The sequence below is a fragment of the Mesoplodon bidens genome (genome assembly GCF_964165515.1).
Source record: "Mesoplodon bidens genome assembly, chromosome: 1".
NCBI classification, from domain to species: Eukaryota; Metazoa; Chordata; class Mammalia; order Artiodactyla; family Ziphiidae; genus Mesoplodon; species Mesoplodon bidens.
This window is the reverse complement of record NC_138176.1, coordinates 17454509-17478962: the sequence shown is the minus strand read 5'-3', so window position 1 is coordinate 17478962 and position 24454 is coordinate 17454509. Positions and strand designations below refer to the sequence as shown.

Below are 24454 nucleotides of genomic sequence, written 5' to 3'. Positions count from 1 at the left end.
TAGTTACTTAGCCTGGGACTAGTTACTAACCATTTCTAACTGCAGCTTTCTCATCTGTCAAAAGGCAGTGGTCATAGGGCTGATCTAACAACATTTGGGAGAGTGTTAAATAAGATAATGCTTATGAAACAATTAGCACAGCAAATAGTAAGTGTGAGTTTCTATTCTTACTATTGCTATTTTTACTACTTAAAGTAAGGGAAGTAGAAGGTGAGTAGGGGATCCTACTGGCTGGCAGTTATCCTAGATCAGGGGTTGGCAAACGTTTTTTGTAAAAGGCCAGGTAGTAAATATTTTGGGCTTTTTAGGCCACATGATCTCTGTCACAATTACTCAACTCTGGTTGTGGTGGGAAAGTAGCCACAGGCAACATGTAAATGAATGGGCGTGGCTATGTTCCAACTTTATTTACAAAAACAGGTGGTGAGTCCTTAGAGTGAAATTTTTAGCACGGAACACCTGTATGTAGGAAAGAAGTAAGATCACAAATCAGTAAATTCAGCTTCAACCTTATAAAATTAGAAAAAGGAAGAACAAATAAAACTCAAAGAAAAACCAAACAAATAAAAAAACAGGTGGTGGGCCATAGTTTGTCATCGACTCCAGTACTAGATAATGAAGACCCTTAAGATCCAAGGAGTTCAGTTTAAGATTTGAACTTTTAGACTGTAGGGATCTCGTGAAGATTCTTGAGCAGGAAATTAATTTGATGGAAATCTACTCTGGTAGAACCATGTAAAACCATCTGAAACAGGAAGAGAACTTTATACTCCAGGTCGCTGCTGTTTTTTAACTGGGTTTGAGTGATGTCAGGGAAAGGATGAGCATCTTATAACCTGTCAGGAATTTAGGGGGAGTTTCTTGTTGTTACAGGCTTTGACGAACCTTCCACAGCTTCTCATAAGCAGTGAACATTTAACAAAATCGTGAATGCTGGATCAGAAGCTCCCAGAGGGGCAAGGACTTCGCTTTCTTTGCCACGGTGTATCCAGTCTCTGGAATGAGGCCTGAAATGGAGCTGACACTCGAGCATTTGAATGAGTTGTTGGTGCAGCAGCCCTGGAGCCCAAATATGCAGGACTGGTCATCTCCAGGCTTAAATAAAAGCTATGTCACTGAATGAGTGTTATTTAAAAATATCATGAGGCCACTGGGTACCAATTTTCTGGTTGGTTTTTTTCCTTCCAGATGGCAGACAGTCAAGGCCATATTGTGGAGCAGGGGGCTGGGGACTCAGCAAGCGATGACACAGTTGATGCGAAGCCAGACCGGTCCTCTTTTGTCCCATCACTCTTCAGGTAAGTTGCCTTCCTTGCTGAGTTAAAGAGGGACCGTGGACCACTTCAGCCTACCACGCCTCTGCCCTCGCCACGCACCCACGTGGAAGCGGACCTTCAGGGAAGGAGGTCTATGCTGTGCATGGGAGATTTGCACAGAATCCTGCCAGCTGTGTGTGACAGCATTGGGGTCCCCCTGTGCACTCCCCTGTCCCCAGGGCAAGCCCAGGTATGGGGGAGCCAGGCTCTGGGGGTCTCCTGCCTGGCGGCTGCGTGTCTGAGTGGCAGCTGCCCAGGAGTGAGGAGCTGTCCCTGTCACAGGTGATTTGTCGCTAGCCTCCTTCAGGGCGGAGCATGGGCTGCTGCTGCCAGTGGGACCAGGCTTGGCTGAAAGGCAGAACTGGGGGCCGTGGGATGGGAAGTTGTAGGGTGGCACTCTGCTGATTCCTACCTTTTCCTTTTTGGAGTTCACTTTTGAAGTTCTAAACCTTGCATTTCATAATAACAGTGGCAACTTCATTTGTTAAGCTTCTGTGTGCCAGCTCAGTGTTGCATGTCGTCCTCACAGTCAATCCCAGGAGATGGTTCTGCTCTTACCATCGTTTAACAGGTAGCTAAACTGAGGCATTACGAGGGTTAGTAGCCTGCCTTTCTGGTGACAGTTAATACATGGCAGAGCTGAGAGTAGAACCCAAACGGTACCAGCGCCACTCCCTTCACAGCTCTGCCGTGCTTTCTATTTAGAAGTAGGGCTGCAGGGACGTGGGAGGAGCCCCTTCCCTCCCCTCCTTAACCTTGGTCATGTGAGTGGTATTCCCTGGCAAGAGGCAGGAGCGGTCTGTGCGTCAGAGCATCACACTTCTCCGTAGCGCCTACACCAAGCCCCACGGTGGAGGGACAGCGAGGGGGATGGAGGGTGAGGTTAGGGAGTGCTCCCAAGCAGTGTTCGGGGGGGAGGCGGAGAGCTGGTGATGAGCGGCATCGTGGCTCCCTGCAACATCCCGCAGAGGTCCTTCGGTCATATCATCCCAGACATGACTCGGAGAAGTGGGAAGGCCTCGGCATCCTGGATCCGAATTATTCCACGGGCAGTGGTCGCCACTGAGGGTCAAAGATATCTGACGAGGTGACCAGAAAATACAGCTCCAATTACTGAAAACTTTTCAAAGCCGTGAGTTCACGTGGTCCAGGCTAAACCACTCCCCAGTGCAAACCCTTTAGAGCAGTGGCCTTCAAATGTTTTTGCTCACATACCCCCCAAGTAATGTAAAACTACACACCCCCTCAGAATAGTTGCAAAGGATTTAGTAATATTTCAGTTTTCCCACCTCTCTGAGTATTCAGGTTAAGCAGGTTGCCTCTAAGTGAAAGAGAAACGGGAATCATATAATAGCCATTTCATAAGTCTCTATGTCATCTAAGATTTCAGGCGGGTGAGAAGTCCACCCTTCCCCTCTCTAGTGGGAGATGGGAAACTGGGAAAGGGGAGGTGGTATCATATTCAGGCAGACCAGTTTTAGGAAAAATACAAATGGAAATTGAGGATCTGGTAATTCATGCACTTAAAGTTGTCTTGTCTGCACCCCTTGGAAAATCTCTGAGTACCCTGGTTGGAGACCACTGCCTTAAAGACCCATCATTTGGCAAAAATAGGTGGTCTGTGATGTGGGTTTTTTTTACTCCCTTAACTTATTCGGAAAGGTAAATAAGCCTGGGTAATCTTCTGTATCCACTATACCTTTTTTTATAGTGTGGCTGATATTGATGTCAAGCTACATATTATCAAAATAAACAGTGAATGTTTAAATTAAATACTTGCAAAATATTTACATTAAATTCCATTTTATGAACTGCTTATTTTAGTTGTATGAATTGCAAGACATGATTGTTGAATTATTAAATGTATTTGAACTACAATAAATGTCAATTTAATGTCTTATAGGTTGTGAAATGTTAGTTGTTTATTTTCTTTGCCTTCTCTAGGCATCTGACTCATACCCACCTGTTAGATGGTATGCAGGCCGTCTACCAAATAGGCAATCAATGCAAATAAAATTCAATCAGGATTGGCGACATACCCGTAAAATTTAGATTTTTCCTTCCTTTCTTTCTTTTTTTAACTTCAGCAGGATAGAAGGTCCTTTCATCTAGTAAAGTATCACTGGCTTTAAAATTAATCACTTGAGATGCCATTTTTGGTCACATCCATTATTTCATTTATTCATTAAATACTTGCGGCGTGACAGAGAGAGCTTAAGTCCCTTGCACCAAATCCCATGGTTGATTAGTGGCAGAACCAGGATTTGAACCTGTATTCACCTGCCTCTCAAAACCAAGCTCTCAACCACCAGTCTCTGTTGCCACCTTTATGGACCTGGTTCTGTGTTTGGCCCTGGCGCTGCAACCAGGGGCAAGAGCAGCGAGGTCGACGTGGCCCTTGCCTCACTCACATTCTGGTGGGGAAGGCAGACATGGAACCAGTAACTGCGGAGTGATGGCCCCCGGAGGGAACAGAGCAGAGACCAGGGGAGATGGGCTGAACCAGGTTTTAGCAGGACTTGCCTGCAGGTCACGTAAAGGATTTGGAATCAATCCTAAGGACGGCGAAGTCACTGAAGGGTTTAAGCTGTAGAGTGACTTGATCGATTACACCTACGGAAACCCGCAAGACCACTGGAGCTGCAGCATGGAGGGGAGTGCACTGAGGAGGGGTTCGCGGTGAGGGGACGTGAGTTAGGAGGCCATTGCTGCTCCCCAGGCCAGAGTGGATGGTGTAGATGGAGTGGGACCGGGGCTTCCAGAGGTACCTGGGAGGTAGAAGCCACCAGACTTTGACCAAGTGGAAGGAGAGGGCCGAAGAAGGGAAGGACGAAGAGGCAAGTGGCCCCTGCACCCCTGGGAGTAGTTGAAGGCGGCTCGCGCCCACTGAGCCCCCTTGCTCAGCAAAGAGGTAAAGCCGTGTATATTTCTAGTGTCACAGTGACAGAACTGCACCAGCATTTGCTGCCTCTCAGTGTTCCCCTGACCGTGCCCGCTGCCTCGGCTTTGCTGACTGAGACCTCGTGAGAAACTTGGCTGGCGTCAGGGACCTTGTATATGATGGGGTGAGACTCTGAGTGTGATTAAAACAGGGTGATCTGAAGCAAAGAGGGAGTGGTCCTTATCACACCTGACCCATGGACGCCCCACACTTACCCTCTGTGCCTTAAGGATTCTAACTGGCATTGTTATCTGTGACTCAACTGGGGTGACCTGAACACAGCACTAGATGCTGGTTGTTTCCTGCAAATCTGGCAGGTGTGCAGTAGCCCCTCCCATGGCCCCCGCTGTGGCGCGTGGGGGAACTTTGCATCCCACACTTGAGAGGTGTGGGTGCAGCCTGTGGGAACATCACTGGCTGCTCCCTGCCGCTGACGGCAGGCACCTTCCCCCTCCCGTGCCATCCCCAGTTCCCTTCTCTAAGTGTCAGAATTGCAGGGAGGTAAGGCAGTGGAGGGGGCAGAAGCACCCCCATCCGTCTCTGATCGAGGACCCTCGCCCCCCTCTGGAAACCTCAAGGATTCTGGGAAACGAAAAGACGCCTCTTTTTGCCCCAAAAGCCTGGGCTGGACTCAGGTGGTCCCAAACCCTCACGCTTGTCTTGGCTTTTTTGTGTCAGTGCCACTAGATGGTTGTATTTCCATTTCACTGGGCCCTGAATAAACCAGGCAGTTCCCTAATTCACTTTTCTTAAAAAAAAAAGAAAAAATTGATTGAAGTATCTTCTACTTATCTGATTATTGGAGAACATTTGGAAAACACCGAAAGCCACAAAGGAAAAATATTTAGAATGTAAATTTTACATTAGTAGAGTGCTTGGACTTAAAAAAAAAAATGACTTAGAAGAAATAAGTACTGTCTGCCCTCTGATCCGCATCTGTGGATCTAACCAACTGTGGATCGAAAATATTGGGAGTGGAAATTCCAGAAAGTTCCAAAAAGCAAAACTTGAATTTGCTGAGTGCCAGCAACTATTTACGTAGTATTTACATTGTTTTAGGGGTTATAAGTAATCTAGAGATAATTTAAGGTATAAGGGAGGATGTTGCATAGGTTATATGCAAATACTATTCCATTTGAAATAGGGGACTTGAGCATCTGAGGATTTTGGTATCCTCAGGGGTCCTGGAACCAATCTCCTCGGATACGAAGGGCCAACTGTGTGTGCACAGTCTATGTTCATTATGAGCCATAGTTGATGAACCAGGTGTCCTGTCATCTGCGAACTTGAAGAGGGAGCCCTCTTCATGTAAACGTAACCCTAGATCCTAGACAGGGTTACCGGTCATGCAAGTCAACGATGTGGTCCCAGCCCTGGATATAGACTCAAGTTCTTAGTGAATATCTAGGCACGGGTATAGAAAATAGCTAATAACAGGTAGTAACTGATTGCAGAATTGTAGAGTATTGGGAGCTGTGGGAGGCTGGGAGAGGAAGGATGAGGGTGGGCCTGGAGGAGTTGGGACTTGTCAGAGAAAAGGCAGTGGGGTTATCAGGGGACTAGAGGAGCCTGCTGGCCGGGGCCAGAGCCACGGTGGGAATGATGGCCAGGCCCCACGGCACAGGTCTGGGAAAGTGGGTAGAGCCCATGGACGAGCTGAGTTTGATCCTGGTGGCACCACTGAGAGCCACTGCACATATAAGATCAAGCCCTGCCCAGTAGCCTGGAAGATGTCCCCCTCCCAGGAACACTTCAGCTGTGAAATCAGAGGCTCCTTTCTGAGTTCTGCTCGAGGTCACTGTTAAAGGAAATAAAAAACAAAGTAGCAAACAGATTGCACAGGCTCTCAAATTTCCCCAGGGCCTTGGTGGAGCCTTGAGGGGTGTATTTATCCTTCCAGTTCCCCGTTGAAGAGGGCAGGAGAAAAGGCTTGTTTTCAAAGCTTGATAAGCTCCCTACTTTTGAAGCACTGGCTCAGATCCCATGAGCTTTCTCCTGTGTATCATCTTTGTGTTCTGACCTTTGTCCTCCTGGAGTGTGTTTCATAAATGCCACTTGGTTGTAATTCTTCTTTCTCCTGGGCTGCAACTTGAGTTGCTCCACCAATTGTGTTATATGTAAACAGGTCCCTATTTAAAAAAAAAAAAAAAAAAGTGTTATTGTGTAATTATAAGAAAGACCCAGGTGGCCTGCCTGTTCATTTGGAGGCGGGTAGGGGAAGTGTTTCAGAAGAAGGAATGCTTTGGAATTGGAGAAAAGAACAAAGAAAGCAGACCTTAACTCATCCCAAGGACTATGTCGCTAATTAAGCAAAAGCCATTCAGTCACACTGGTTTGATTGAAAGAGGCCAGGTCTGAGCCCCCTAAAAAGAAAAAGAACATTAAAACATACCCTGAAGCTGTGACAAAGCGAGAGAGAGTCATGGACATATACACACTACCAAACGTAAGGTAGATAGCTAGTGGGAAGCAGCCGCATAGCACGGGGAGATCAGCTCGGTGCTTTGTGACCGCCTGGAGGGGTGGGATAGGGAGGGTGGGAGGGAGGGAGACGCAAGAGGGAAGAGATATGGGAACAGATGTATATGTATAACTGATTCACTTTGTTATACAGCAGAAACTAACACACCATTGTAAAGCAATTATACTCCAATAAAGATGTGTAAAAAAAAAAAAAAAAAAACATACCCAGGCAGTTTACTTTTCAATAAAGGAAGCCTTCAGATTCAGACTCCAGAATACTGGATGCCTGTCTCCCAACTTTTTATATAAAGAGTAATAAAGATTTAATGCTATATTTGAAGGAGTTATGATACCACTTAAAATAACAGCAGTGCTGGTACGGAGTTGGACAACCTGGGTTCAGATCCTGGCCCTGAGTCCCACTCTTTAGTTGAACAACTAGAGCAGGTGTTTTGACCTTTTTGAGCCTCAGTTCCCTCATTTGCATGATAGGGATATGAATTCCTATCCACTGGGTTGTTTGTGAGAATTAAATTACCTGATAAGGGAGAAATCATAGAATCATAATTTCAAACCGGAAGACTCCTTGAAAGGTAATTTATCCAGTTCCCCTTCTGTGTAACGATCAAAGAAAGTGAAGGCCAGAGAGGTAAAGTCCTCTATCCATAGTCACCCAACAGGACCAAGACCCAGGTCTAATTTGGGGTCCATTGCTCCCCCGCCCCTTATGTCAAGTGCCACCCACAAGTGCAGTGGCATCTAGCTATTCAGCCATATTAATCCACCAGCGGGGTGTTTTTTTTCTTCCACCCAAGTGGGTCAGCAAATTTAATTCTTCATTGAAACTGCTCCCTTTCTGCTTCACTTCAGCTGAGAGATGGCATACAGACAGCATTGCAACAGGGCTAGCGATGGGGTTTCTGATAAAGAGGGCCACGTGCCCATTTCCGGAGCAGCGAGCCACACCTCTGAACCATGGTCACAGGGTCTAAATCTTTGAAGCCATGACTTCTACGTGTATAGAATACCTCTAGTTATTTTAGATTATTGCTTTTCTAGAGGGGAAAAAATAAGCTCTAAAGTTAACAGAAAAGTGAGGAAGGGAGGTAAATGTCAGGTTTCCATAGTGATAGAACTTTTAAAACACCGTTAGTGTAGAATTAAGTCCAGTAATAGAAGAGTACTATGAAAATAAGCCCCGTTGCTTCTCAAGGGAGCTCATAATCACAAATAAGAAATGTGCATTATGACCTTGCATATTCAAACCCCAAGCTTGCTGGTGCTTAGGGCTTTCTGTCTGGCCTGCATCTGGTAGGGTGAGTTTGTATACTGCTCAGCTGAAAGTGAAAAAGATAGATGAAGTGGTTGTGTAAGAATCAAGACTGAAGTGTGTGAGCTGTTCTCAGTTCTGGAGCTTGCAGCCACAGTACAGACACCATTGTGGCTCCCACCTCATTCTAGGCTATTTAAAGAGAATTCGGGTCCTTTATTTCCCCTGAATGATTTTTTTCTTTGAGTCATTTGTCAATTTTTATTGCCAGAGTTCTCTGTTCTTTTTTTAAGGGGGAAGTTGGAAACATGGAGGCCGATAATTCTTCTCCTAAGCCTATTTTAAACTGACTTTGTTTCCCAGTGTAAGTGTACTTCTGCAAATTGAGTTTCAGAGAAGAATGTACGGAGCCAGTTTCTTCTCCTTCACAAACCTGAGGATGGCAAGTGATTAGGAGGTTTCCCAGGAGTGCAGGTGTTATAACTCCCCTTCATCAGCTTCTCACCTTTCACTGACTGTGACCTTGAACCAGGAAATTGAGAAAAGCATTGCTTAATAATTTTGGTTTTTATGCATCCACCTCTTCCTCACTGCACTTGGAGGGGTGAAATGGGAAAGTGTGGTAACTCCTGAGTCATTCGCTTTATCCAAGACCCTTGAAAAATGTTTATACGCGTCATTTGAAAATTAAACTATTTGGTATGCCTCTATGGTCTTTTATTCTTGTATTACTACCTTGAGGACCTTTAAAAGGAAAAAAATAACCTCATGAATTTGAACTCTCTGATTCAGCACAAACTCACTTCCTATTTTTGTTCACTCACATATAACTTTACATATTTTGCACTAACTATGTGTGCTGTTTTGCCACCTTTTGTAGATTTGGCACTTCGGTGGGTTGCCCACATCTGCATGCTCATCACTTTAAATAGCTGTGGAGTATTTTATTCTCCTGATATCTGTCCCCTGCTTAGCCGTTGCCCCGTTGTTTCAGTTTTTCACTCTCAGAGATGGTGCTACTGGCTGCATCTTTGTGGAAATGTGGGGTTTTTTCCATGGGACCCCAAGTTCCTAGAAAGTCGCTTTTTCTCTAGGGAGCTGTCCTGGAGTGGGGAGGATGCAGCCATGTGGAGCCTGGGCATTTCTGCCGGTCAGCAGAGAATGGGGGAGGCCAGTGTGACTTTCCCAGCCCCAGTGTGAATGGTCCTATGGAAAACTCCAGCGTGCAGTTCACTGCTGATTCAGTCACGGGCCTTCAGGGCCGGACGGACTGTGCCAATCTTCTGCCCCTGCTGTGCTCCGAGCATGTTGAGTTTTTATTATTTCAGAGAAGAAGGAAACTCGCTGCCGGTCATCGCAGGGCGAAGGCTAGTTGTGATGCAGAGGGGGTTGCTTTCAGATGGAGACATGAGGTACCACCTTCACTCTCTCCCTTCCTCTCGGTCTTGTTCTGTGCCTTGGTATGTCAGGACTGCTGGCAATGCCCTCTACTGAAATCCTGAAACCATGAATGAATCATCCCAAAAATATTTAGACAAAGCAGCTATGAAAACCAGAGCTCTAGTTCCGAATGAAGCAGCCCTGGGGAAATGTGTGCCTGGTGGTGTGTTTACTTTCATGCTGATGAATGTCTGCAAACAGACAGAGCTACTGGGAATCCTATTCTCCGAGACACTTTAGAAGATAAATAGGAGGGGGTTTGCCTGCTTATATTCCCTTCCAAATATAGAAAGGTGTAATTCACCTTTCGAGTAGCCTGGGGGATCTGTAAGAAGATAAAACCCGTATTTATTCACTCTGGTGATGGGGAAAATTATACTTGTACCCAGAGTGGACTGTAAAAATTTTTCGTGCACTTTCTGAGGCTTTTCACTTCTTTGTATAGTAGGTACAGTATTTTTATCCTATAATGTTTTCTGATATGTGTTACTGTAGACTCTTCAAGGAAGTCTTTCTATGTAAATAACTATCAGAGCTTGGTGGTAATTCTTTGCCTCTTGATTTTGCTGAAATGACTGTGAAATCTGAGGTTCCAAAAAATGGCTCTCGACCTGAGAAGTTAGGATAATCTAGGTCCTTCCTGATAATCAATGCTGGTATTATCTGTGTTCCTAGCAGAGATTTGAGCTTACCAAAACCCATCTGGGAAATGAAGACAGTGGTGCTTGCACATACGAGCGAGGAAATACAACACCAGCAAACATGAAGGATGGTTAGGAAGCACCATAGTCAGCCAACCTGCTTGTGTAAATTAACTGCTCCCTGTATTTGAGTGCACACTTGAATGCCCTTCCTAAGTCAGTCTTTCTACCGGGCTTTTGTAGTTGTTGGGACCTTGCTTGTCCAGCCCTAACCAAGCACAGTGATTTCGTGGCCAGATTTGTTGTTTTAAAATCTGCAGCCAACTGTATATAACACATGAGCTTTTAAGAGGATTTGGACCTTTTAATTCACTGGTCTGGTTTGTCATAGCCTTGCACTTAACAGCAGTTTCCAAAACCAGAATCCTGTGTTTCTCCTCAGTGTAGTAATCTTGGCCAATGTGTTCAGAATGTAAAAAGGTCAAGTTAAAGACTAAGTTTATCAGCACAAATTTAGCAAAGGGAGGGAACAAAATGGGGCCTGGCAAGGGTACAATGGGAAGTGATAGAATCTGGCTTTAAAAATACCCTGGCCAGCCTTCATTTGTTACATCTTTCCGTACCTCTCGTTTGTACTTTGCAGAACAAATGGGTGTAATGATTATTAACATACTTTGTAAAGCATAAAACCCTATTAAAAATATTAATGAAACAACAAGGTCCTACTATGTAGCACAGGGAACTGTATTCAGTATCCTTTGATGAAACCATAATGGAAAAGAATATGAAAAAGAATGTGTGCATATATATGTGTGTGTGTGTGTGTGTGTGTGTGTGTGTGTAACTGAATCACTTTGCTGTACAGCAGAAATTAACACAACATTGTAAATCAACTATACTTCAATAAAATAAAATTTAAAAATATATCAGTGCTACTTGTTCCTGGTGACTTAGGGACGATCTTAAGTGGTTCCTCCACCATTTGTACCATTTGTCAGATTCAGGAGAAAGGCTGGTTTCCATTGATCTGGACTTGAAAAAAGTGCGGGTGCCCCCCGGTTGGGGTCTGTGTAACGGCAGTTCTCACGTGTGCTAGAAGAGGCCAAATGAACCCAGGATGACAAGAACAGCCACTTTTAGAAAATCTTGTCTTTGGGGGAGGATCGCCAGCTGAAGAAGTTTCTAATCTGGATCCTTGAAAGCTGCTTATCACCCTGTTCATTTCCACCCTGGTGCCCACCCCTGGAGAACGGGCAGTGCTGAGCTGTGGGCCAGACCACTGCCATCTCTCTGCGGTTGGCTGATTAATGAGCGCCATCCCTTTGGAGCCCTTGAGGGCCTTGCTTCCGTCCAACAGCAGTTGTTTATCTGATGATCCGCTCGGCTCTGACCATTGATCTCCAAACCAACAGTAACTGTTTATAAGCTGGTAGCACTTCGGTCACAGAGCTCACCTCCCCTGACTGTGCTGATAGTGAGTTACAGGGCCACCAAGGCTGTGCCGGGGACTCACCCAAACACTGTGCAAACAAGGGAGAATAAGGATGGCATTGCTTGCAGAGTGGCATTTCCTGGAAGCGTCTTGGTTGTGCTGTTAATTTCGGTTTAATGTTCAGCTCCGCTGTCACCTCTGGGAGACCTTGCAGGTTTCGTGGAGAGCCACAAATCCCACGCATGAACCTAAATACAACCACACTGCTGCCCAGGGCCGCCTTCCACAGGCCGTGCTCCCCGAGGCATATCTCATTTGACTTTCTAGCCAAGAGCTAAGGGGCCCAAAGGCTGCAGCCATGCGTTCAGTGGTGGTTTTTTTTTTTTTATAGTGTTTTTATTTTTACTTGTTGACAGTTTGCTTTATTTATTTATTTATTTTCTGGCTGTGTTGGGTCTTCGTTTCCGCGCGAGGGCTTTCTCTGGTTGTGGCGAGCGGGGGCCACTCTTCCTCGCGGTGCGCGGGCCTCTCACTATCGCGGCCTCTCTTGTTGCGGAGCACAGGCTCCAGACGCGCAGGCTCAGTAATTTTGGCTCACGGGCCGAGTTGCTCCGCGGGCATGTGGGATCGTCCCAGACCGGGGCACGAACCCGCGTCCCCTGCATCGGCAGGCAGACTCTCAACCACTGCGCCCCCAGGGAAGCCCGAGAGTGGTGTTTGATAGGGTGGGATGAGCTGGTACTCTCTACCCTGCCCGGGAGGAAGAAGGACTAGCCCGCAGAGACCTCTGCTTCCATGGGCTCTGGAAGTCACGAAGGGGCTTGAAACAAGAGTGGAGACTGCAGTGAAAGGTGAGGGCCAAGCGGGCCCAGGCAGTGGGCACACAGGCTAGTGCTGAGGCCCTCAGGCTTCAGAGGATATGAGCGTCTCCAGGAAAATACCCAGGCCTGGCTCTGATCCCCTGGGTCTAGGGATCTAGGCCTGGGAATCTGAATTTTAAGAGAAACCCTGGATTAAGGGACTTGGTGTCAGACCTCAGAATAAACCTGGACACTACCCCTGCCTAGCTTTGTGATCTTGGACAAGCTAATGTAATCTTTTTCTCTGAGATATGGAGTTAATGTCTCACAGAGTTGTTGTAAAGATTACATGAGATAATATATGTAAAGCAGTAAGTGTTCAAAAAGTAGTACTTATTAGAACTTTATTTATTATTGTTGTTACTATTGACACGTAGAGGAAGAAGGCTAGGGAGAGGGGTAAAATCACAGTGGAAAACAGAGAAATGGGGTGTCCAGGGATGCCTTTCAACAATTCACACAAAAAAGTATGAATCCAAAAAATCCAAAAAGTAATTTTCAAAACAGGTCTTGAAATCCATTTGCAGCAAGTGATTTTTAACTATTAAATAATAATTTTTATTTTAATCTTCTGAGTAGTTGACTTATCCATAGATAGAAAAAGAGATATACAGTCAAAATTCTTTCTCCTTCCTGCCGTCCTGCTCTCGGCTCCAGAACACAGGTAACCACATTTGATGCTATTTAATAAATAACATGAGTAATAATAATGATGTTTATTTATTCAGTACAACTTACTACATGCTGCACACTGTGCTGAGTGCTTTGTGAATATTAACTTGTTTACCAGGTCTGAGGCAGATGCTATAATTTTGTCCTTCTTACAAATGAGGAAACTGAAGCCCAGAGAGGTTAATACCTAACTTGCCCACGATCACTCAGCTATGTGGTGGAGCAGGGTTTCAAACCCAGGCAGTCCAGCCCCGGAATCCATGGATTTATGCATTATATCATCCTGCAAGCGTCTGCTTATGCAAATACAAGCAAGATAGGAATTTTTCCTGACACGTAGCACCCTGTTCTCATCGTTTTGCCCCTTTGTTTTGTTCCACCCTTAACACTGCTTATTGGAAATCATCCCACATCAGGATAGGGAGAGCTTCCTCATTATTTTAACAACACTGTGTGGTTTAGATTCAAGACCCTGCCTTTTACAGTCCAGCCAGGAAGTAGAGGCCGAATTAGATCTTGATACTTGCCCTGCTGGTTATTATGGGAGTGAGTGGCTAACTGAATAAACTTAGGTCTGCCAACCAGGTCTTTTTTTTTTTTGCGGTACGAGGGCCTCTCATTGTTGCAGCCTCTCCCATTGCGGAGCACAGGCTCCGGACGCGCAGGCTCAGCGGCCATGGCTCACGGGCCCAGCCGCTCCGTGGCATGTGGCATCTTCCCGGACCGGGGCACGAACCCGTGTCCCCTGCATCAGCAGGCGGACTCTCAACCACTGCGCCACCAGGGAAGCCCCAACCAGGTCTTTTAATTGAGGCCTGCTATTAAGGTTCAAAACTGGACATGGGAACCCCAGGGGGGAAAAATGGAAGAGAACTTGTCAGTCCAAAAGTGTTTGCACATAGTATTAGGTGTCACACACAAAAGAAAGACTCAAGCAAAGTGATTGCCCTGTGTTCCTGCAGAATCAGCTACTGGGGCTCCCTAACGTAAGCCCCTCTCAGGAGTCAGCCCCCTTCCTATATGTGAGGCTGTACTTAATTCATGTCTCTGCAGCAGCCTGGCAACAGCAGCTGGCAAAGTAGAAGAGATGGCACTGCTCCCACAAGAGGGAAAATGGGGTGAAAGGGAGATAGATAATCCCCAGGAGAAGGGACCCCAAAACCTCACAACTAGTAGGTGGTAGACTCTAGTCTCTTGGACTCTTTTACTTGTGGAATCTATCCATAGGCAATAGATTTTAGTCCACCTGGTTTCTTCCTGGCTCCTTTCCCCTGGTGACTTCTCGACAATCATTTCTTCCTCTTATTTGTCTCTCGTTACATGCTTTAAACTAATCATCAGGGTTTGCTTCCCCAGACTTAAGCTACAGATGGAGTTTTCCCAAAGCCAGTGCCTCTTAGGAAGATGAGCTCAATGGGATCAAGTTGATAATCACTCTCTGATACACATCTTCGGTGTGGGAAGACCTGGGTTTAACAAAAAGCTATTTGAGTTAGAAGGAAAAATTAATATGGGCTGACTCAAATCCAGAAAGAAGCAGCAGATATTAAGTTCATTTTGAAAAACGAGAATTCAGTTTAGGGGAAGGATAAGAAAGGGCAATTGTCCTTATCTCCCTTGAGATATTTACTGGGGATAAGAATCACATTTCATATTCATTTTTAAGGTACTTTTTATAACCATGGAAAGTGTTTTATTTAAAGTGTGTATATCTTTATATACACACTTTTGTGTTCCTTTTTTTTAAGCAGTTAGTTTTCCAAATTCTATTCTGATAGAAACAGAGTTCTTTTCTTTTTCATGTAACTTATATCTGAGCCTGTTTTTCTTATTAAAAATGCTCACTTGTGTAGTTTGGCTTATGGCAGCCTAAAAAAATCACAGCTTATTTATAATTTGGATATCGTTGTACAGTTTGTTTTAAAATAATCTGTATTGCAGAAGAGAGAAGTGAAATTTTCTCTCATAAAGGGCATAAACTTGACCTCCAGCCTGCCAGACGTAATGCTCCTCTTGTTAGGGTCTTCGAGTGGGCTTAAATTGGCTAAAGTCCTCTCAGGAGCCAATGAGAAAATGCAGGTGAGAATTTTGTCAAGATCCCAGCCCATAATAAGCCCTGACAAATGCTAATTGTTGTTATTATTACCTATAAAACGGGTGTGATTATGCCCCCTCCACCTACCTCAGAGATGTCAGTTGAAGACCGACATCCTTCTGACTTACTTCACTCTGTATGACAGAGTGTTTTTCTCTTTCTGACTTACTTCACTCTGTGTGACAGACTCTAGGTCCATCCACCTCACTACAAGTAACTCAATATCGTTTCTTTTTATGGCTGAGTAATATTCCATTGTATATATATGCCACATCTTCTTTATCCATTCATCTGTCGATGGACACTTAGGTTGCTTCCATGTCCTGGCTATTGTAAATAGAGCTGCCATGAACATTGTGGTACATGACGTTTTTTGAAGTATGGTTTTCTTAGGGTATATGCCCAGTAGTGGGATTGCTGGGTGGTAGGGTAGTTCTATTTTTAGTTTTTTAAGGAACTTCCATACTGTTCTCCATAGTGGCTGTATCCATTTACATTCCCACCAACAGTGCAAGAGGGTTCCCTTTTCTCCACACCCTCTCCAGCATTTATTGTTTCTAGATTTTTTGATGATGGCCATTCTGATTGGTGTGAGGTGATACCTCGTCGTAGTTTTGATTTGCATTTCTCTAATGATTAATGATGTTGAGCATTCTTTCATGCGTTTGTTGGCAATCTGTATATCTTCTTTGGAAAAATGTCTATTTAGGTCTTCTGCCCATTTTTGGATTGGGTTGTTTGTTTTTTTGATATTGAGCTGCATGAGCTGCTTGTAAATTTTGAGGTTAATCCTTTGTCAGTTGCTTCAGTTGCAAACACTTTCTCCCATTCTGAGGGTTGTCTTCTCATCTTGTTTATGGTTTCCTTTGCTGTGCAAAAGCTTTGAAGTTTCATTAGGTCCCATTTGTTTATTTTTGCTTTTATTTCCATTTCTCTAGGAGGTGGGTCAAAAAGGATCTTGCTGTGATTTATGTCATAGAGTGTTCCGCCTATGTTTTGAGAGGGGAGACTTTAGAAGGTAGGAGACCAGACTGAGGGCATTTCTCTGTTAGAAATAAAATGATACGATGGAAGAAATTTGGCCGTATAAAAGTGGAGGATAAAGTCATGTTGAGGTTGAAAACAACAATATGGAATCTGAAGTTTCGACTTAACATAGCTAACCTGTAATCTGGACCAAAGTAGGAGGAGAAAGGGGAAAGGCCACATCCTTTCAGAGATGCTGGGAAACTCAGATTAACATTCAATGAAAACTCAACGTGAAATACCCTTGGACCCACATTCATCAGGGAACAAGCTCAGTTTTCACTTTCACTTTACTTCTTCCAACTTTTGATGGAGCTTTGGGAGGATGGCGGACAAATCATTCTAACAGATACTCAAGAGCGTAAGGCTCTGGAACACTGACATGAAGGAGGAGGCCTGGGTGGTGGTCCCACCTTGCTGATCACTAGCTGGGTGACCTTGGACAACCCCCTGCCTCTCTGTGGACCTCAGTCTCCATGTCTGCAAAATGAGCCAATAAAACCTGATTCATTCATTCATATGACAGTTTTTAACTTCATTGCCCGACTAAAACCTCTCTCATACAGTATTTAGTAGAAGTGGCAAGAGTGGACATCTTTGACTGGTTCCTGATCTTAGGGCAGGAAGCATTCAGCCTTTCATCATTAAGTATGTCGATAAAAATTCAATTAACTATCAAGTCAAGAAGAAAACGGGAATGTTATTGGAGTCAAACCGAGGGTTATAACCCGGGAAGCGTATTCTCAGAAAGCTCTGAGAACTGTTCCACCTGTTAGAAGTCAAAGGCACAGTCATGTTTATTTTCGAGACATAGGATCGTCCATCAAAATGACATACTGATATTTCACATAAAGTTCACCAAAGTTACATAGTCCAGATAAGCACATACAAAGCCAGCAGCAAGTCACCATGACCCCCTACAGAACTGGGAAAGAATGCTATTTTAAGAAGTTACATTGCTAGCATCCGAAGAAAGAAGAAATATTGATCTTTACAGTTGAGCGGGCACTCCTGTCTTTGAGGAGTTCTGGTTAACACGTAGTGCAGAGGTAAACTGCACATGAGGGATGGAGGGAGGAGGCCCAAACAAACACAGAGGATTTTATGTTTCATTTTTTCTTGTCCCACCTTAAAATATAAATTTTATTTCATCAAGTATGATATTAGCAGTGGGTTTTTCGTAGATGCCCTTTGCAGGCTGAGTTAGTTCCATTGTAATCCTAGTTTAGTGAGTATTTTTATCATAGCTGGGTGTTGGATTTTGTCAAATGCTTTTTTGCACCAATTGAGTTGATCATGTGGTTGTTGTCCTTTATTCTATTCATACAATGGATTACATTGGTTGATTTTTGGATGTTAAACCAACCTTGTGTTCCTGGGATCAATCACACTTGGTCATGGTGTATTACCCTATTTATAGATTGCTGGATTGGCTTGCTGATATTTCATCAAGGATTTTTGCATCTGTATTTATTAGGGCTATTGGTCTGTCGTTTATAACAAATATTTATTGACCAACTCATATGCCAGGCGTTGTTCTAGGTGTTGGGCATTCTGCAATTTTTCAAAAGAGATAAAAAATCTCTTCTCTCATGGAGCTGACATTCAGACGGTCGACTAGCAGTACAGCTCCCCACTGACATTTGACCTTTTTTTCCTCTACCCTGTCAACAGTGCCCCAGATTCCAATCTCAGTGCCTGTGTGTCTGACTCTTAGAAAACTGGACGGTCAGTGTCTGGAGACCGGAAGGGGCCTACTTTCTTGTTTAAGTTGCTGTTGCTTTTTTCCCCTTTTGATGTAAATGTTAATTAAATTATAACATCTACATAGAGAAGTGCACACACTTACGTACCCTTTTGTGTATGGGTTCCTTCACTCAGCGCTACGTGTCTAAGATGCATCCATGTGGCTCTGTGTTGTCATGGTTTCTTCACTCTCCTTATTGTAGGCATATATTTTATTGCTCACTTCACTGTGCATCACAGATCATGTGGGTTTTTTTACAAATTGAAGGCTTGTGACAACCTCGTGTTGTCAGATGATGGTGAGCATTTTTTAGCAATAAAGTGTTTTTTAATAACGATGTACCTACATTGTTTTCTTAGACCTATTACACACTTCATAGACTACAGTATGGTTTCAACATAACTTTTATATGCACTGGGAAACCAAAAAGATCATCTGACTTGCTTTATTGGGATATTTGCTTGTTGCAGTGGTCTGGACCGAACCCACTGTATCTCTGAGGTCTGCCTGTCTATAGTATTGCATCGCGTGAATATTCCACAATTTATCCATTCTCCTGTAAATGGACATTTGGATTATTTCCTGTTTGGGGCTGTTTAAATAGTACTGCTGTGCACATGTGTGGCTCTGTCGCTAGGTAAACGTCTGCTCTCCTTTGAGCTATAGACCCAGGAGTGGAATAGCTCTGTCACAGGCTATGTTTAAGTTCAGTTTTAGTAGGTTCTGCCAGTTTTCCACAGAGGGATGTACAAAGGGGGCTCCCCCAGTAACGTATTCCAGGTGCTGGACGTGGTCACCAAGACAGTGAAGCCATTCTGAGGAATGTACTGGTATCGCATTAGGATTTCAGTTTGTATTTCTGTGGCATCCAATGAAATTAAGCAGGAGATCCTGTTCATTTTAAACATGACAATTAAACAGAACCAACTGTCCACCCCAGCTCTTTTTCTTTTTTCACAGACATTGCAGCATCCTTGGGCACCCCTTTTATGCTAGTAGTAAAAACAAGAGGTCATTCCTGTCCAGACATCTTCCACTGCCCCTGACTGGCTTTGTATTTCCCCAGTAAGAAGAAGAAAAATGACTCAGAGAAATCGGCCAAGAACCCCCGGGCCCGAGTGCCTACGTATCAGTATAACATGAATTTTGAGAAGGTGGGCAAATGCATCATCATAAACAACAAGAACTTCGACAGAGTGACAGGTGGGTGCTGTGGGCATGGGCCAACCTCTCCTGTTCCCTTCCAGTTTCTTCAGCTTGCATTCAGACTTGTATCAGATGTTCATCAGGGAGACACTGTACCCACCTCCTGTGGCAGACAGCCCCTCCACAGGTGGTACTCGAGTGTCCAGGAGAGAGGGATGCGGGGAAGCTGGGAACTTTCAGTCTGAGAGTCCCATCACATGCATTAGCGGATGTAATATTTGGACCACATGTGGGATTTGGCTGAGGATCAAGGCAGGCTGTTTGGGCTGACTGGGCCTGAGAGTCGCCATGATGAGGCTCACCTTTTGTGGGTGGGCTGACTTACCCTGTCCTTTGAGTTTGCTTCTTATTTCAGTCGCTCATCTAAATTGTGACCTTGGCAGCATTTACACCGGAGCACCTGGCCTGATGGTGCCAGCACGTGGCACTCATCGTGGACTCGGTGCTTGATTCCCACAGGAATGGGTGTCCGCAACGGAACAGACAAAGATGCTGAGGCTCTTTTCAAGTGCTTCCGAAGCCTGGGTTTTGATGTGACCGTCTATAATGACTGCTCTTGTGCCAGGATGCAAGATCTGCTGAAAAAAGGTGCACTTCTGCCCTTCCTCCTTCAGTCTTCTTCCTTCTCCCCACCTGGTCCGGGGAAGACACCTGCACATGCAGGAGGGAAATGTCTCAGCGTGGGAAGCCCTTCCTTCCTCTGGGTGACTCCATACCTGTCTCTGGGGCACCTGTCTCTCTGGAAACTTAGATGTCCCGCTAAAAAGGTGAAAGCAGCTCACATCACAGCAAGAGAAATAGGTTCTGCATCTACAGAATGGTCTCAATTTCAAAACGCCAATTCCTAGGGAAGTAACAAATCTACCTTTCTGTCCAGAACAGAGTTTAAGTATCAACTTTTCCCTGGTGGCAGAGAGAGAATTATAACCCCAGACACTACACCTTATTTTTTATATGACATGTTCACAAAATTGTTTCTTTAGATCTTTAACACAACCCCTGCGTGTTGGCCAACAATATTATCATGCCCGTTTCATGAATATAGGGACGGAGCTTTAGAGAGGATAAAGGCCATACCGAAGGCATAGTTCGTAGGGGCAGAACCAAACCTCAAGCCTTGGTCTTCCGATTCCAGAACCATTACGTTTTCTATTACCCCACACCATCTAGTGGAAGCCACCTAGGATATTCTCGCATTTAGGGCAAATGATTGAAAGTCATGCCTTCTCAACTCCTTAGATGGTGACCCATGGGCAGAGGGTAGGCACACAATTCCAATCAGTGCTGCTTTTCTTCGCTGTGCAGCTAAACAACAAAAAAAGACCCCCCCCCCATGACACTCTCTCTTAAGTACCCTCTCTTATATTTTTAAAAACTAGGCATCTTTTCCTTATTTCTTCCAACAGGAATCTTAAGAGCCCACCTTCTGTACCCTAGTAGGCCACATGGTAGAGCAGACTGGAAGTCAAGAGTACAAATCTGGGGTCTAGTCCAAGTTCTAGCAGCTGGGCGAGCTAGGCGAGGCATCTGTGCCTTCTTGGTGTTTTACTTTCCTGAAATGCGGATCATGATACCATCTCCTCCTGCTCCTTGGGGCTGCAGTCAGCGTCAGCTGAGGGAAAGTTTGTGAATGTGATTTGAGAAGGGTAATGGCCTCTACAGATGTAAGGGCTTGTCCCAATTGTAGTTTCTGTCCTTAGGAAAAGTGGGTTATTCCACCCGTGTCCGGGGCATGTCAGGATCACAGAACTCTCATTTGTTGTCCTGTCACAATAGCAACATGGTGATTTTTCTTGACGTGACAAAGTTCTAGGACCTCTCCGAGATTCCACTTTTTTCTTATCAGTGAAATAAAGATAAACGAGGCCTACTTCAAGCGGCCCTTGTAGGGATTAAATAAGATAACTCCGGCAAAGTACCTAGATCACTGTCTGCCCACAGTAGGTGCTCAAGAAATTCTTTACTACTTTTTTTTTTTTTTTTTTTTTTTTTGGCCACACCGCACAGCTTGTGGGATTTTAACTCCCCAACCAGGGATCGAACCCGGGCCCTCGGCAGTGAGAGCGTGGAGTCGTAACCACTGGGCCACCAGGGAATTAAGAAATTCTAAATCTTCTTCTTCCCTCATCCCTCATCACTGATGAAGAGAAGAGAAGAGGAAAGGATAGGTTATAGTAATTAGTTAGCTAGCTAGTTAGTTAGAACCACTGAACCTTAGATGAAATCAAACTGAGCCAACCCATGACATAATTTATGGTTCCTCTCCTCGGTGTCCTAAATTGACAGCCAACCTAGCATTTTCTTTCTTTCTTTTTTTTTTTTGTAATCTTATTTTTTACTTTTTAAATTGTGGTAAACGGGCTTCCCTGGTGGCGCAGTGGTTGAGAGTCCTCCTGCCGATGCAGGGGACGCGGGTTCGTGCCCCGGTCCGGGAAGATCCCACATGCCGCAGAGCGGCTGGGCCCGTGAGCCATGGCCGCTGAGCCTGCGCGTCCGGAGCCTGTGCTCCGTGACGGGAGAGGCCACAACAGTGAGAGGCCCGTGTACCGCCAAAAAAAAAAAAAAAAAAAATTGTGGTAAACTACACATAACATAAAAGTTACCATCTTAACGACTTGTAAGTGTACAGTCCAGTGGCAGTGAGTACATTCACATTGCTTGGCAGCCATCACCGCCCATCTCCAGAAGAACTCTTTTCATCTTGCATAACTGAAACTCTGTCCCCATTACACACTAATGCCGCATTTCCCCATCCCTGCAACCCCTGGCAACCACCCTTCTGTTTTCTGCCTCTGTGAACCTGATTACTCTAGGCGCCTCCTATACATGAAATCGTAGAGTATTTTTCCTTTAGTAAGTGGCTTGTTTCACTTAGTATGTTTTATTTTCTTTAACAAACACTTGCCCGATACTCTTCTGCTTTACAAATATCAGCTCATTTAATGGGTACTGTTGTCTCCACTTTACAGACAAGGAAACCAAGGCACAACGTGGTTAAGTGACTCACCCAGTGTCACAGATCTAACAAAGGCCACACCCTTCCACAACCCCGTATACTGTCTCCCAGCTGCTGCCTGAAACCCTCCTACCCTTGGGGTTCTCTTCCTCATGAGGCAGCCCCGTTCTGGTTTCGGGCTGAGTGAGAATTCTAGAATTCTCCCTCTCTCTAACTTCTCTCCAGTGTCGTCCCAGGGTGCTTCTCCACCATCTGCCCGGCCCTCTCTGTCAGCAACAGCTGCCAGGCTGGAGGGGAATACTACCTCTGAGGTCCCCCAGGACATAGGTTTTAACTTTTCGATGTTTAAATCACTCGCAGCTTCTGAAGAGGACCACAGAAATTCAGCCTGCTTTGCCTGCATCTTATTAAGCCACGGAGAAGAAAATTTAATTTATGGAACAGATGGCAAGACAGCAATAAAGGACTTGACAGCCCATTTTAGGGGGGATCGATGCAAAACCCTGTTAGAGAAACCCAAACTCTTCTTCATTCAGGTAATCCCTTTCCAAAGTCCATAGAAATGGGAAAAGATTGCACAGTGACTTGGATCGTATCACTTTTTACAAATCTACATGCTGTTTCTATTGGGGTATGCAAATTTGGGTGGTATATTTCTACCTCTAAATGCTTGCCATCTGCATTTAGATTGCACTGGATCACAAATTATGAGAGTTTAAGACATTACAATATTTTTGTTTGCTCTGCTGACTGATGTGACACATTATCAAATTATCTTGAAGATTGTTGCGTTGCTAGTACATGCCAAGCGTAGACAACACTGGGACACGGCAGTGAACAGCACACGTGTTCCTGTTCCCAACTTCACGGAATGATCTCTGCTTTGATATTTAGGCTTGCCGGGGGACAGAGCTGGATGATGGGATCCAGGCCGACTCGGGGCCTATCAATGACACAGATGCTAATCCCCGATATAAGATCCCAGTTGAAGCCGACTTTCTCTTCGCCTATTCCACAGTTCCAGGTATCACGTCCATTGTCCGCTAACCAGACCATGCCACCCATCCCACCATCGAAATGAAGGCTTGCAGCTATGTCAGTTTCTTACTGCTGTAGTAATAAATTGCCACAAACATAGTGGCTTAACACACACAAATGTATTACCTTACAGTTCCAGAGGACGGAATTCCAAAATGGGTTGGCAGGGCTACAGTTCCTTCTGGAGTCCGTAGAGGGGAAAATCCACGTCCTTGCTTTCCCGGCATGTTAGAACCACCTGCATTCCTTGGCCCGTGGCCTCCTTCCTCCAGCTTCAAAACCAGCAACCTCCCATCTCTGACCCTCCCTCCACCCTTACACCGCTCTTTCTGACCACAGCTGGGAAGGGTTCCCCTCTTTTAAGGACTCCTGTGATTAGATTAGTCCCATCTGGATAATCCAGAATAATTTCCCCATCTTGTTTCCTTGACCTCAGTCACATCTGCGAAGCTCTTTTTTGCCGTGTCTGGTAACATATTCACAGGCCCTGGAGTTAGGGCATGCACATCTCTGGGGGCCATTATTCTGCCTACCACAGGGACATAGTCACTTTTCTCTCCAAAGAAGGCTGAATTCTCTCCTTTATGATTATTATTATCATTGTTGGGAATTATAAGAACAAACATTTCTATGGCACTTTACAATTTACCGAGTGTTGTTCATGTCTTTTACCTCAATCATCCCTGAAACAATTGTGTAGGTAGTTAGGAAAGGTGTTACATCTGTCCCAATTTTACCGGTAGAAGAAAAAATTGAGCTTGGGTGAGTTTAGGTGACCTGCCCGAGGTTATATAGAGATTTTGGTACCTAATAGTGCTCAGAACAGGATTCTTTTATACGGCAGCCTGTTAAGAGACACCAGAAATGCCTGTAGCAAGCAAGCCACCTTATGATTAACGGAGCTCCGGGTCTGCCTGAGTGAGTTCAGCGAAGTTCCTTTGTTTGGGGTAAAAACCACCACTAAGTTAGAATTCTCCCAACTGTAGTAGTAGTTTGTCAAGTGCCTGATACAGAGGTTCTGGTTACAGTAAATAGGCCATTGTGTTTGGAAAACCAGTTCTGGCAGCATCTACAGATGGGGTTTTGTGAGAATGGTAACGTCACAAGTTTTAAGGATTGTGCGTGGAAGAAAGAAATCTGGTCTCCTGCCCGTGAGAGGGAGACGGAGTCACGGCAGCATGTGTCTGGGTGAACCAACCTGTTACTCAAGTTGGAGGTGCTCTGAGCCAGGTCTAGCAGAACTAAAGGAAGAAGGGTGAACTCTAGGGAGGCAGGTGAGAGAGGCCTCCGGAAAAAAGAGCTGCTGTAACTGGGTCTTGAAAACCCAAACAGCAGGAGAGAGGGCTCACCA

General features: G+C 44.9%; 1 protein-coding gene across 4 annotated transcripts in view; it reads left to right on the top strand.

Annotated features, from left to right (window-relative positions):
- Window positions 1–24454, top strand: part of CASP7 (caspase 7) — a 32386-nt gene that overhangs the window by 5492 nt on the left and 2440 nt on the right. For 3 of the 4 annotated variants that reach the window (XM_081231793.1, XM_081231792.1, XM_081231791.1), the window contains exons 2-6: window positions 1189–1298; window positions 18970–19106; window positions 19569–19697; window positions 22426–22601; window positions 22960–23089. In XM_081231793.1, the coding sequence (XP_081087919.1) occupies window positions 1189–1298; window positions 18970–19106; window positions 19569–19697; window positions 22426–22601; window positions 22960–23089 (682 nt within the window). Of the gene's footprint in view, window positions 1–1188; window positions 1299–9318; window positions 9403–18969; window positions 19107–19568; window positions 19698–22425; window positions 22602–22959; window positions 23090–24454 lie in introns of all 4 variants that reach the window. The other variant, XM_081231794.1, reaches the window with a different exon arrangement.